Source organism: Psammomys obesus, unplaced genomic scaffold (genome assembly GCF_907164565.1).
Source record: "Psammomys obesus unplaced genomic scaffold, mPsaObe1.curated_primary_1811, whole genome shotgun sequence".
NCBI classification, from domain to species: Eukaryota; Metazoa; Chordata; class Mammalia; order Rodentia; family Muridae; genus Psammomys; species Psammomys obesus.
This window is the reverse complement of record NW_026586550.1, coordinates 13,042,074-13,055,303: the sequence shown is the minus strand read 5'-3', so window position 1 is coordinate 13,055,303 and position 13,230 is coordinate 13,042,074. Positions and strand designations below refer to the sequence as shown.

General features: G+C 38.1%; 1 protein-coding gene across 1 annotated transcript; it reads left to right on the top strand.

Annotated features, from left to right (window-relative positions):
- The first annotated feature begins 3,408 nt into the window (after positions 1-3,408).
- LOC129672555 (probable inactive serine protease 58) lies at positions 3,409-12,826 on the top strand. The gene is made up of 5 exons (XM_055602046.1): positions 3,409-3,414; positions 4,694-4,905; positions 8,312-8,562; positions 12,169-12,314; positions 12,677-12,826. Exons 1-5 carry the CDS (start codon positions 3,409-3,411, stop codon positions 12,824-12,826), a joined length of 765 nt encoding a protein of 254 aa, XP_055458021.1.
- Positions 12,827-13,230: the final 404 nt, after the last annotated feature.

The window sequence follows — 13,230 nt, the reverse complement described above, 5'->3', positions numbered from 1 at the left end:
TTTTTTTGGAAGAAGGATTTCATCAGGATAGAATAAGAGTGGATAATGGAGATGAAAATTCAGAAAAAAACATTAACCAGAGTGACAGAGTGAACAGGTCATTTTTGGAAATGTATATCTATAAACATATATATATATGTATATATATATATATATATACATATATATATATATGCATACAATAACAACCAGTAAAAAGAAAAGCAATGAACTTGAAGGAGAGTGAGGAAGGGTATACAGGAAGGTTTGGATGAAGGAAAGGAAATAGAGAAATATCAGTGTATTGTAATCTCAAAAATTAAAAAAAAAAACAAAATATAAAATCTCAGTATTCACATGTGTAAAACTGTCAAAGACTAAAGAAAGGACAAAAGAAAAAAATGATGAAAAATGAGATGGGCAGAATGTTGAATTATTATATGGAAAGAATTTGAAGGGTTCTTTTGTCATTCACTTAATCTAATCAATACAACTGTTGACATATGGGAGACTATGAGACATTACTGTTACAAAAATGAATAAGGTTATTGTTCCATTACATTAAAAGATAATTAGGTGTTTCATAATATAATAAGTGAAATTTTGCTACAATAAACATTTAGACACACCTGCTATGTAGCAAGAGTTATAAAACTCAGACAAAGACACCAAAATGCAGAGTTAAAATTAATGAAGAGTTAAAATTAATTGCTCAAAGTCATTGAAATAGTTTACAATGAAGATAGAACAAAGCCCAGGATGTCCTCATTCCCAAAGCATCACTGCTCCTGTACCAAAATGCTACATTTTCCCTTTAAAAATATCTAAAATCACAGCTTTTTCCATTTATCTAAGCTTCACCCACCAGTATGACCCCACTCTCCAAGAACCTTTTTTCCAAAGGTGTATTACTATTTGTCATAGATTCTATGATGACAGTTTGGCTCTTAGACAATAATAGAATTTCTGGGGACTAAGGCCTAACTGGAGGAAATATACAACTGAGGGTAGAGCTTTGTAGATGTACATGGTCCCGACTCTCGTCTCCTTTCTGCCTCCTTAAGATGAGCAGCCTCAGCAACATGCTCTCATCACCATGAGGTTCTGCCTCACCATTACCCACAATGCATAGAGCCCAAAACTGTGGACCTTTGAAATCATGAGCAAAAACAAATTGAAAAAATTCTACTCCCATCCCCTCCCACCAAATCAGCCCAGATTGTGTGCTAAATTAACTAAGGAGAAATTTTTTTTAATTTTTTATTAATTACACTTTATTCATTTTGTATCCCCCATAAGCCCCTCCCTCCTCCCCTCCCGATCCCACCCTCCCTCCCCTTTCTGCATGCATGCCACTCCCCAAGTCCACTGATAGGGAAGGTTCTCCTCTCCTTTCTAATCTTAGTCTATCAGTTCTCATCAAAATTGGCTGCATTGTCCTCTACCGTGGCCTGGTAAGGCTGCTCCCCCCTCAGGGGGAGGTGATCAAAGAGCAGGCCAATCAGATTATGTCAGAGGCAGTCCCTCTTCCCATTACTATGTAACCCGCTTGAACACTGAACTGCCATGGGCTACATCTGTGCAGGAGTTCTAGGTTATCTCCACAAATAGTCCTTGGTTGGAGTATGAGTCTCTGGGAAGTTCCCTGTGTTCAAATTATCTTGTTCTGTTGCTCATGATGAATGAATACACATTTAATATCAAGGTTTCAAAGGTGGTGGTTATCTGTGCTTTGAGTCCAGCCCAAGAATAGATCGATCTCTCTCTCTTTCTCTCTCTCTCTCTCTCTCTCTCTCTCTCTCTCTCTCTCTCTCACACACACACACACACACACACACCACCTTAGTTTCTTACTGGCTCTGAAGTCATCATCGCCTCATCAATCATTCAGAGAAGGGTCTGCAATAAAAGTTCTACCCATGGCCCCTGTGGTTATCTGGAATGACCCAATGGGAAGGACATTAGGAGGAGTGGAGCCTGAAGACTCCACTGACCAAGTGAAATAGGTTTGAACAAGAAAGTGCAGCCCACCCTGGTGATAAGGTGTTTTTTTTTTTTTTTTTTTAATGTATAAGTCAGCTCAAAACACCAGACCCAAGGGGATTTAAACACACACACACACACACACACACACACACACACACACACACACACACAGATTTGAAGGGTGCTGAGTCCACGATCAAGGCAATGAGAAGTCTTGGGAGGGTTAGTGTCCTGATTTTCTGGTGTGCTCTCGTACCTCCAGTAACTCCATCCTCATTTAGTCATGTGAGATACCTCTGGTCCTTCCACCTTACAAAGAGTCCATCAAGGTAGCTCCTCATTTCCCAACTTCCTTAATCCTAATTATTTCTCAAGCCACCTCTGATTTGTACCAATCTTATCCCAGGTTAATATTTTAATAGAAAAACGTCAGAGGAATACAAGCATGCTTTCCACATGCGATTCCGAGGATACACAGTATACAGGAAAATGGTTCCACCACTGCACACTTTCTAACCCTTCTTAATTCTTGCGGCTATTTGACTAGATAAGCTCCAGGTTGAAATGTAACTTTATTATTTCCCCTATGATGAAACTAACAAAGTTTCTTAAGCATGAAATCAATCAGCTGCTAAATGTACAGTCACAACTAGCCTGTTTTGTTGAGAGGAATATCATGAGAGTCTGACAGGAGGAATGCAGGGCTCTATATGAACATATTTCATTATATATTTATAAAATTCTCAATAAAAAAGCATAGGTAAATCTGCTTACTCTGTTATTTATCTTGGGTAGGTGGTGGCAATCAGGAATTATGTTGGATTTTTTTAAACAAAGACAATGGTTCATTCAAAAAAAAAAAAAGCAGTGTACAAAATAGCAAAAACTGTAAAAGGAAGAGAATTGGCTTCATTTACTATTCTTACCAAATAGTGTCAGAGGTAGTTTTTGCCCCAAACTTTAAAGGGGGTGAGTAGGATTAAATAAGTTTTAAATTGGGGAGATTCAGAGTCAGGATTGTTTTGCAATCAATGGGGAAACCCTAGTTAGTTTAACAGAAAATATTTAAGGATGGCTAATTTTAAAGAACCTTCTATCTTACTTCACTGTTTATAAAGAAAAATAAATGGGAGTTTGGAAAGTTTGTGTCTGGCCTTAGCAAAAAGATTTAAGCATAACGATCTGTTGTGGAAAAACAAATGAATAGAGCAAAGCCTTACTGGATAAAAAAAAAAAAAAAAAAAAAAGGAGAAAAGGGAAGAACAGAAGGCCTGATCCAAGTTTCATAGATGATACTCTGTTGATTCATTTTATGTCACAGAAAAGTGAGGGGATTTCATAGCCAATGCTGTTTGTTAAGAGTCCATGACTTAGGTAAAACCCAGTCTTGTCACAGGGAACCTAAAGAATTCAAGAGTCCTGATTTCACCACTAACCTTCATAATGACTGTAAGCTTGTCAAGCACCAAAATGGCAGGAGAAGAAAAAAAAGGTATTGATATGTGTATTTTATACATCAGTGTTCTAAGAGCCTCAGGATTTAGCGAAGAGACTCTACAAAGACAGAGATGCCCAGGGAGGCAGGTTTAAAGTCACAGGCAGAGGGCACGAAAGGCAACAAAGAAAAGCCATGTCACAAAGAGGGGAGTGAACCAGTCAGCAGGCACATGTGATAACAGCAGAGAGTTTAGTATCACACAAGAAGCATCAAGGTCCAGTCCTGGTGATGGTCTTCTCCACCTATATCAGAGCCAGATCCTGCTGACTCCTGTACATCTTGATAGATCAGATCTTGAGAAAATAGTTTGAAGACTTCTGTAAGATTCTTGCCTTTTCCTCCTGCTACAAGTGTTTCTCCTTCTGCCGCTCTGGTCAAGGACCCAGGTCTCCAGATTGGGACAATTTATAGCTTGTCCACCTAGTCTGCTCTGGTGAGATCATAGCTTGCCATGAAGATTTTTTTCATTTTCACTCTCTTGAGTGTAGCAGGTGAGTTTGGAGTCTAGTTTCTGCCTGGATGAGATCCAGAAAGGAGTACCGATGGTTGAAACGTGATGTAACCACCCGTAGCTTGTTAGATAAGATGCAGAACAGAGAATCATTTTAAAGACAAAATTATCTGCTGAAGGAAATCATCGAAAATATCCTTATTTCACATATTTTCCTACCAACATGCTGTTTGAGTGTCTCTGATATGTCAGAGCATTTTGAGTACCCTTCTTGCCAAGGCTTTGCAGAAACATCCTAGGAACTCCTCAGGAGTCACTTGAGCACATGATTTCCCCTGCATAGCCATTTCCCTGAGGAAATGTTAAGAAACTTAGGTTCAGGAAGGAACATGGGTTAATCAAAGGCCCTATAAATTTTGAGTTTCCATATGCCTTTTCACTACCAAGATCAAAAAGTATTTAATTTGTATCTCTCAATTATTTACAAAAGTTGTACTTAAAGTATTTAAAAGATGTATTTAGTAGTATTTAAAGTATTTAGTGACTGTTCATTTTCCTAATACACAGTTGCTGTCAGAATTTCTGATCAGGATCAGATGAACCTCTATGTTAGTATTAGACAACTTTGATAGAATTTCATTTCAGCATACCATTAGCCTCCTTAGCATTTATAGCTTATATGACATATAATTTTGTGTGAAATTTTTACGTATAAAACATAAAGACCTTGATATATTTAAATAACTGTGGTTAGAGAAAACTACACTAACTAAATCTAGCTTACTAAAACTTTTGTTTTATCAAGGTGTGTTATTTCCCTAATTGCTAATTCTCCGGAAGTCTTTACAGGAGGAGATGAAGATGATGATGAAAAAGTACTAAGTGATTTTAATGTTCCTTACATGGTCTATCTGCAGTCCAGCCCAGAGCCTTGTGTTGGGACTCTCATTGACCCTCAGTGGGTGCTCACTGCTGCTCATTGTTCCTTACCGTAAGTGATTCCCTACTCATGAGAGCTGGGAGGAATCTTTGCAGGTTGGTCTGAGAAACAACCTGCAATGTTTTTCATGGAAGTAGAAGTTCCAAGAGAATAGAATCTTCTTCCATTTTTACACACTTCAGTATAGAAATCAACAATTCTTACAAGACTTATTTCAAATATTCATCAATAACCCTTCATAAATCATTTACTACACTGTAATTGCTGTTTAATAAAACTATTGAGGGAATAAGATAGAAATAAGTTTTCCCCATGGAGCTTAAATTCTGATATAAAAAGTAATCCAAAGCAGAGAAGGGGTCAAAGAATAAGGCATGAGAACAAGATGTGAGACATGGGAATTGTGTATAATGTTAGGCCTCTCTGAAGATATGAGGCCAGCAGAAAAACACAAGTCAACTACGATTAAAATCTGGGGATATTCCAGAGCAAGAGAATAACATTCAGTAGTCTCTGACATCTAACAAATGTTTGAGAATATTGGTATGTTTGTGAATCAGTGTTGACAAAGTAGAGGGGAAAGGAAGGTAGTCCAAGGATGAAGGCTTAGCTGGACATCACATCATGCAGGTAAACAAGAGAAAGCAAGGAAGCTTTGGACAAAATAAGGTATATCTTGAAAATCCATTTTTCAATCATTTTATGTAATGAACTCACAAATAAAAACATCACACAGTTAGGTTAACTGAGTCACTCAAGGAACACTGCCCAGCCCCACATTTCATATGTCTCAATGAGTTTTACATTTTGAATGGCCATTCTGAAGCCATGGGACTTCACTTGGGATTTTATGGTTTCAGTATCAATTACAGTTTTATGCACTTATTCACCATAAGAAAAAAAAGTCACGGTAGATTTGGAAGGAGAAAAAAATGTAGCTTTATATCATCTTTCACAAATCATGTGTCTATTATCTGTATGTTATATTTCCTCATCACTCACCACTACTCTTTTTTGTTCTTTCCAAATGTTATTCTACAACCAAGTGTATAGTTGTTTATAGACATACATATATGCAGTATAAGTTAGGATACCCATATGAGGAAGAACATTGTGTCTTTTTCTTTCTGAGAATCCATTTTTGTTGGGTGTCCCAAATCCATTGAAGTGATGGAGAGACAGATCAGCAGTTAACATCACTTGCTGCTCTTCTGAGAGACCTGGATTTGGTTCCCAGCATGCACATAGCTACTCAGAATTCAAATACCCAGGAGAAGTTTCTGCCCTCCACAAACAAATGCACATATGTGGTACATTATTCATACTTGCAGGCAAAGCACTCAAACACATAAAATATTTGGAATTTTTTTTTTTTTTTTTTTAGAAAACAGGGAAGATGTATGAGGGAGTCTGATCGGGAGCTTCAGCTCCATTTCAAATTTGTTACTCTTAGCCTTCTGGTTTTTTAAGACAAGTTTAGTTCAACAGAGATTGAAGGCTTGCTCTTTGCATTGACATGGATTACACAGGAAACAAATGCAGATCACGAGCTGGAGCTAGTAAATCAGACTTCCTATCACTACTATCTACTATTAACTGCTTATAAAAGGAAATGTTTCTTTTTTTTTTGATACGACTGGCTTTTTTTATGAAAGGAGAATATGGCTCTGATAACAGAAAATGGGGACTTGGTATCTCCATAAAACTATGGAGCTTTAGGAATTTAGGATCAGTGAAGACAATGCATAACAAAAATAATTTCATAATCCTGAGAAGAGCACTGGATAGGCTAAGAATGCTAGAAGCAGTAGGTACTGGCTCCAAACCAAGGTGGGTAAGTCTGGAGTATACAAAAAGCTCTGGACCCCTCAGTTGTGGTGATTTGTCTACTGGCTACTAGTTCAGGTTATTCAAATCTTAATTAGAATTAGGGTCTACTGAGTGTTGGTATCAGATCCTGTTTTGGTCATTCTTATAAACACAGTGATCCTTTAAACTACTGTTTTATTTTTTTAATTTTAATTTTTTTCTTTTTATTATTAGTTACATTTTGTTAACTCTTTACCCCAGTTGTATCCCGCTCCCTCATTGCCCCCCAATCCCACCCTCCCTCCCTCATCTCCTCCGTGCCCCTTTCCAAGCCCACTGATTGGGGAGGACCTCTTCCCCTTTCATCTGACCCTGTTTTATCAGGTGTCTTCAGGACTGGCTGCAAAGTCCTCCTCTGTGGCCTAGGAGGACTGCTCCTCCCTTGGGGGGTGGGGAGGTCAAAGAGCCAGCCATTGAGTTTCTGTCAGAAATAGTTCTTGTTCCCCTTACTGTGGGAAACCAATTGGTTACTGAGCTACCACAGGCTACATCCGAGCAGAAGTTCTAGGTTATATCCATACATGGTCCTTGGTTGAGTGTCAGTCTCAGAAAAGACCCTGTGCCCAGATATATTTGGTCCTTGTGGCGCTCCTATTTTTTCCACGTCATACTAACTCCCCTTCTTTCATATGATTCCCTGTACTCTGCCGAAGGTTTGGTTATGAGTCTTAGTATCTGCTTTGAAATACTGCTAGGTAGAGTCTTTCAGATGCCTTCTGCGGTAGACTCCTGTCATACGTTCAATGCACATCCCACTTGTCTTTCTAAGTGAGGAATGATCATCTTACCCCATGTCTGCTTTCTTGATTATCTTCTTTAGGTGTATAGATTTCATTATGTTTATCATATCTTGTAGTTCTATATAAGCAAGTATATACCATGTTTATCTTTCTTCTTCTGGGGAACAGAGCTAAACATAGAATTCTCTGTAGAGGAATATAGAATGGCAGAGAAACACTTAAAGAAATGCTCAACGTCCTTAGTCATAAGGGAAATGCAAATGAAAATGACCCTGAGATTTCACCTTACACCCATCAGAATAGCCAAGATGAAAAACTCAAGTGACAACACATGCTGGAGAGGTTGTGGAGAAAGAGGAACCCTCCTCCATTGCTGGTGGGAATGTAAACTGGTACAACCACTTTGGAAGTCAATCTGGGACTTTCTCAGACAATTAGGAATAATGCTTCCTCAAGATCCAGCTATACCACTCCTAGGCATATATCCAAAAGATGCTCAAATACACAACAAGAACATTTGCTCAACCATGTTTATAGCAGCTTTATTTGTAATAGCCAGAACCCGGAAACAACCCAGATGTCCATCAACGGAAGAATGGATACAGAAATTGTGGTACTTTTACACAATGGAATACTACTCAGCAATAAAAAAGGAGGAAATCATGAAAATTTGCAGGCAAATGGTGGAATCTAGAAAAGATCATTCTGAGTGAAGTAAACTACTGTTTTATACACTGGATTAGTTTACTTCAATTATGCAGAGAAGTTGATTGGATAAGGTGAATTCTGACATTTCTTGTAGTTTTACATTCTGTGACTATTTTCTGTGCCTTTTCTTTTCCCCCAAGAAATAAAATCCGACTGGGAGTTCATCAGCCCAACATCAAAAATGAGAATGAGCAGATATACAGTTACTCAGTGACTGTAATCCATCCTTATTTTGATGCAAAATTTCTGAAACACGATCTGATGCTGATAAAACTCTCTTATCCTGCTACTATCAACACAAATGTGGGAACTATAGCCATAGCTATGGAACCCATGATATTTAATGAAACCTGCTTCGTACCAACATGGACCTGGAATAACTACAAAAACTGTGAGTATTTGGCTGTAATTTCTTCACCCTGGGGAAGTCGGAGCTGGAAAAAGATATGGTTGGATATACATGATAAAAGGAGGTAAAATTAAAAAAAATTCTTAATCCTATAGTGATTACTAGAAGACTTGGTACTCCTAGGAGGTGTCAGACAAACTCATGAGACTGACACAGGGCAGCTACTCTGATAGCACTAAATAGGCAGTAATTACGAGAATGCTCTATCTTTTAAATACTTGAGAACTGGGGCTAGCAAACTGAACCCAAATAAACTTTTAAAAACTGGGAGTTTCCATTGACAAAAAAAAAAAGGTATTCAGGCTGGAGGGTGGGCTTCTCAGCAGGAGCTGCTGATAGTCTACCATACATTCCTTAGAAGAGAGGTTAGAAAAAGCAAAGGGAGCCTTTTGTGAAAGGTGAGGGAACAGAATGCTTTCAACCCTCTACCACAGAAAATCCAGCTGTGTCTAGGGACATAAGGACATTCTTTTCATTAGATTCTGGATGACAAAGAAATGGTTGAAGGAGTAAAATCTACCCTCTTGCTAGTGCTAGTTATACAGAGTATAATTTTCATACTTTGTGTCCCAGCTGGAAATTCCTACTTGTGCATGTAGGCTTGGGTGGTTGGAAGATAAGTGACTACAGGATGTTTGTAGTTATGTCTCTAACTTGCCACACCTGTGGGAAAATAATCTCAGACTGTAATATCAGCATACATCTCTCTCTCTTGTATGGACCCAAGTTGGCAAGAATAGAGTGAGGGGATGGCAGCAAGAGCTTCTCTCCCAACATGACTTTCTCCTGTGCTTTTTAGTCCGTGATGGCTATTACTTCCTGTGATTGCTTGTATGTTGAGATTATCTTAGGTTTTCTCAAAGTTGCTCCACCAGGTTGAAATCCAACATCTGGTGTCTACATCATGCAAATAAAATAAGAACTTTCCAAATAAATATGTTTTTCACATCAAATAAACTATAGGACATTGATTTTTTTTATTTTTCTTTTCAGTATTTTGCAACTTTGTACTTTAGAAATAAACTGCTTAGGAATCTTAAGTGAATATGCTTCCTAAAAACAAAACAAAACAAAACAAAACAAAAAAAACATGTCATGTGGGTTTTGTCATTGATTTTTAAAGCTTTATTTGAAGTAATTACATTAGCCTTACAAAACTAATTTACTAAGTACAATTTGAAGTAAAGCAAACTAGATGACAAGTCTATTGTGTCAGCTCTGTATGTCAAAATAATAATAATGACAGATGACAGACCGTCTCTAAAAGGCCTCTCCTATAAAGGTCTCAGCTTCAATAAGGAAGTCTTCCATTCAAGTAACCTAATTTATTTTCACATAGTTTGTAAAGTAAATTTTTCCTGAAAATAAAAATACTTAAAGCTGAATATAACCTCTCTCTCTCTCTCTCTCTCTCTCTCTCTCTCTCTCTCTCGATGTGACATGTTTTCGTTTAGTTTACATGGCACTGTTTTTCTAGATATATTATTTGTTCCTTGGGTACCACAATGCTCAGCTTGATAAATTATTGATTTTTTTCTTTCTTGCTTGCTACTTTCTACTGGATATTAAAATACTTAAAGTTAAAATACCTTGGCTTAAGCCCCTGTAGCCAGACACATAGAGTATATGTGCAATTTCTATGATGGGGATTAACAGCATGAGCTCTCAGGGGACATGTGCTTCTCTATAGAGATAAACATACATGAACCATTTACAAATGGTCAGTTTATGGCCAGGCAACTTCATTATAGCATTCTAGACAATGAAGAGAGACATGTAATGGCAATCCTACAAAATTCAATTTACAGCTTAAAAACTCCTATCAATAGCATTATACTAAACTTTACTATGTTCATATATGTTTAAAAACACAAGTTGTCACCATTGTGTGACAATAGTCACTGAAGTCACATGCTAAGCAGGCCTATAGCCTAGTCACAACAGTCTATAAAATGTAGCTTAGATAGGTAGTGGACACTACCATTTAAATTTGTGTACACCCTGCCTAGTGATAACACTTCTCAGAACAGTTTCACCATTAAGTAAGGCATAACTGGAGTTTTGGAATAGCAAGGTGGCTTCTGAGGTAAAGACACTTACCACCAAAACTGATGCCCTGCATTCAATCCTCAGACCCACACAGTGGAAACAAAAGGGCTGAATACCACAAGTTGTCATTTGATCTTCACAGGCTCACCATGGCAAATGGACATGCAAACATGCAAACATGCACACATGTGCGCACACACACACTTATGCATACACTCACAATGAAGTATATAATAATTAATTATTATTTATATATTTTATAAGAAATAATATATTATTTTTACCAAAATAATATAGTGTCAGTCTATACATCATTTAACTGTATTAACTCATCCCTTAAATTGTGGAAGAATTATTTTTCCTCTTTAAAATGTATTTATTTTTTCATTAATTGTAGTTTAATCACTTTGTATCCCAGCTGTAGCCCACTCCCTTTTCCCCTCCCAAACCCACTCTCCCTTCCTTACATCCTCTCATGCCCCTCCTCAAGTCCACTGATAGGGGAGGTTTTCCTCCCTTTCCATTTGACCCTCACCTATCAGATCTCATCAGGACTGGCTTCATTGTCTCCCTCTGTGGCTGGTAAGGCTGCTCCCCTCTCAGGAGGAGGTGATCAAAAAGCCAGCCCATGAGTTCATGTCAGAGACAGCCCCTATTCCCCTAGTAAGGGAACCCACTTGGAGCCTGAGCCACAATGGGCTACATATGTGCAGGGGTTCTAAATTATCTCCATGCATGGGTCCTTAATTGGAGTATCAGTCTCAGAAAAGACCCCTGGGCCAGACTTTTTGGTTCTGTTGCTCTCCTTGTGGAGCTCCTGTCCCCTCCAGGTCTTTCTATCTCCCCCTTCTCTCATAGGATTCTCTGCACTCTGCCCAAAGTTTGGCTATTAGTCTCAGCATCTGCTTTGATACCCTGATGGGTAGAGTCTTTCAGAGGCCCTCTGTGGTAGGCTCCTGTCCTGTTCCCTGTTTTCTCTCTCTTCCAATGTCAGTCCATTTGCCTTTCTGAAGGAGGATTGAGTATCTTACACAGGGTACTCCTTGCTTAGCTTCTTTATGTGTACAGATTTTAGTATGCTTATCCTATATTATATGTCTAATATCCACTTATGAGTATATACCATGTGTGTCTTTCTACTTCTGGGTTATTTATGTATCTTAAAAGAGTAATTTTTATGGACATTGGTTTTATTGATAAAATCCAACAAAAGGTGGTACCAGGGATTTGGAGAACAAAGGGTTTGCTTCTTTTCCTTTGTGGACATTTATAATCTCCAGACAATTGTTTCAAAACTTTGTGAATTATGCATAGTAGATAGAACTATACATCTAGTTATGGATAGGTGAGGAACTTTGGAATCTACTTCTCAAAAATGGAGACTCTACATGAGAAACTAAGAAGGAATGATTGGAGTGTCTCTAGCTACCTACACTGACTATTTTTGGGGATTAATTGATTCACAAAACAGAGGCTAGTCACAAGGTCACAAATCGGAAGAACAGCTCTGGATCTCATATGTATTTTCTTTTCTCACAGTCAGTGACCCAGACATCCTGACATGGACAAATCAGTATTCTCATTCCCAAAGTTACTGCTGGAAAATTCTCCGACAACAGAGACAAGAAACAAGAATAAATATTATGTGCATAGGACATTCACTTAATCCTATGTCTGCAATAAAGGTACATTCCTTTCTCCATGTAAGAAGATAGTACAGAACCCATTAAGGAGAGAGAGATGGTTGGAAAAATCAAACATCATGTATCAAAAAGACCCTCCACAGTGAAGGGCAGAAAGCAGAAGTCCCTCTCCCCAACTCCTCATTCCGCAAAGTGCTTCATTCCCCCATCTTAGAATGGGAGAGCTGCTGCCTGCACTCAGGTTAGATAAAACAAACTTCAAAGGGAGAAAATACAGTGGATAGAATCTAAAGTTGTCACTTCTGCCAAAAATGACATTCCCCCAGATGATTTCTCCATATCTTAGGACTCACTCTTGATCCATGACAATAAAGTGATGTTACCATTATGTCTTTTTGTGTTAGGAAGTCTCTGCTGCTCCAGCCATCTGTGGTGGAAGGCTGCATGGAATTTTGTCCTGGGGGAAAGCAGGTGTCACCAAGGGGAGCGAGGGCTTTTTCACTGAAATTCATCCCTATGCGAGATGGATCTTGAAAGTGATGCATTCCCACTGAGAAGCTGTAGTGTAACCTAATGCAATCTCTACAATGGACCAACAACTCTCTTCATCTTTTTTATTGAAAAAAAGTCGAGGATAAAACATCCAATAAAGTAACACCAGAAATTTGTGACTCTTATTTTTTTTTTTAATGTAGACTTTGAGAACAATGAGAAATTTAGTAATGAACTATTTGTTTATTCACACACAAAAAAAGATTGCTCACCATGGTCATGATAGCTCTTCACAGCAATAGTACAGTAAGACAATCGAAAATGATAACATCCATAGGAGAATCTCCACGATTGCTTGAAGACATCAACTGTTGCAGTCCATCCATTTGTAAGTGGATGGAATGGAAAATATATTGAGTGGTATAACAAATCCAGGAAGACAAAAGTTGTATATTATTCTTATTTG

Excerpts from the sequence above, each read along its gene's own strand:
- LOC129672555 (XM_055602046.1), top strand. Across the intron at positions 4,906-8,311 it reads GCTGCTCATTGTTCCTTACC|AAATAAAATCCGACTGGGAG; the intron begins GTAAGTGATTCC and ends TTTTCCCCCAAG. Across the intron at positions 8,563-12,168 it reads CTGGAATAACTACAAAAACT|TCAGTGACCCAGACATCCTG; the intron begins GTGAGTATTTGG and ends CTTTTCTCACAG.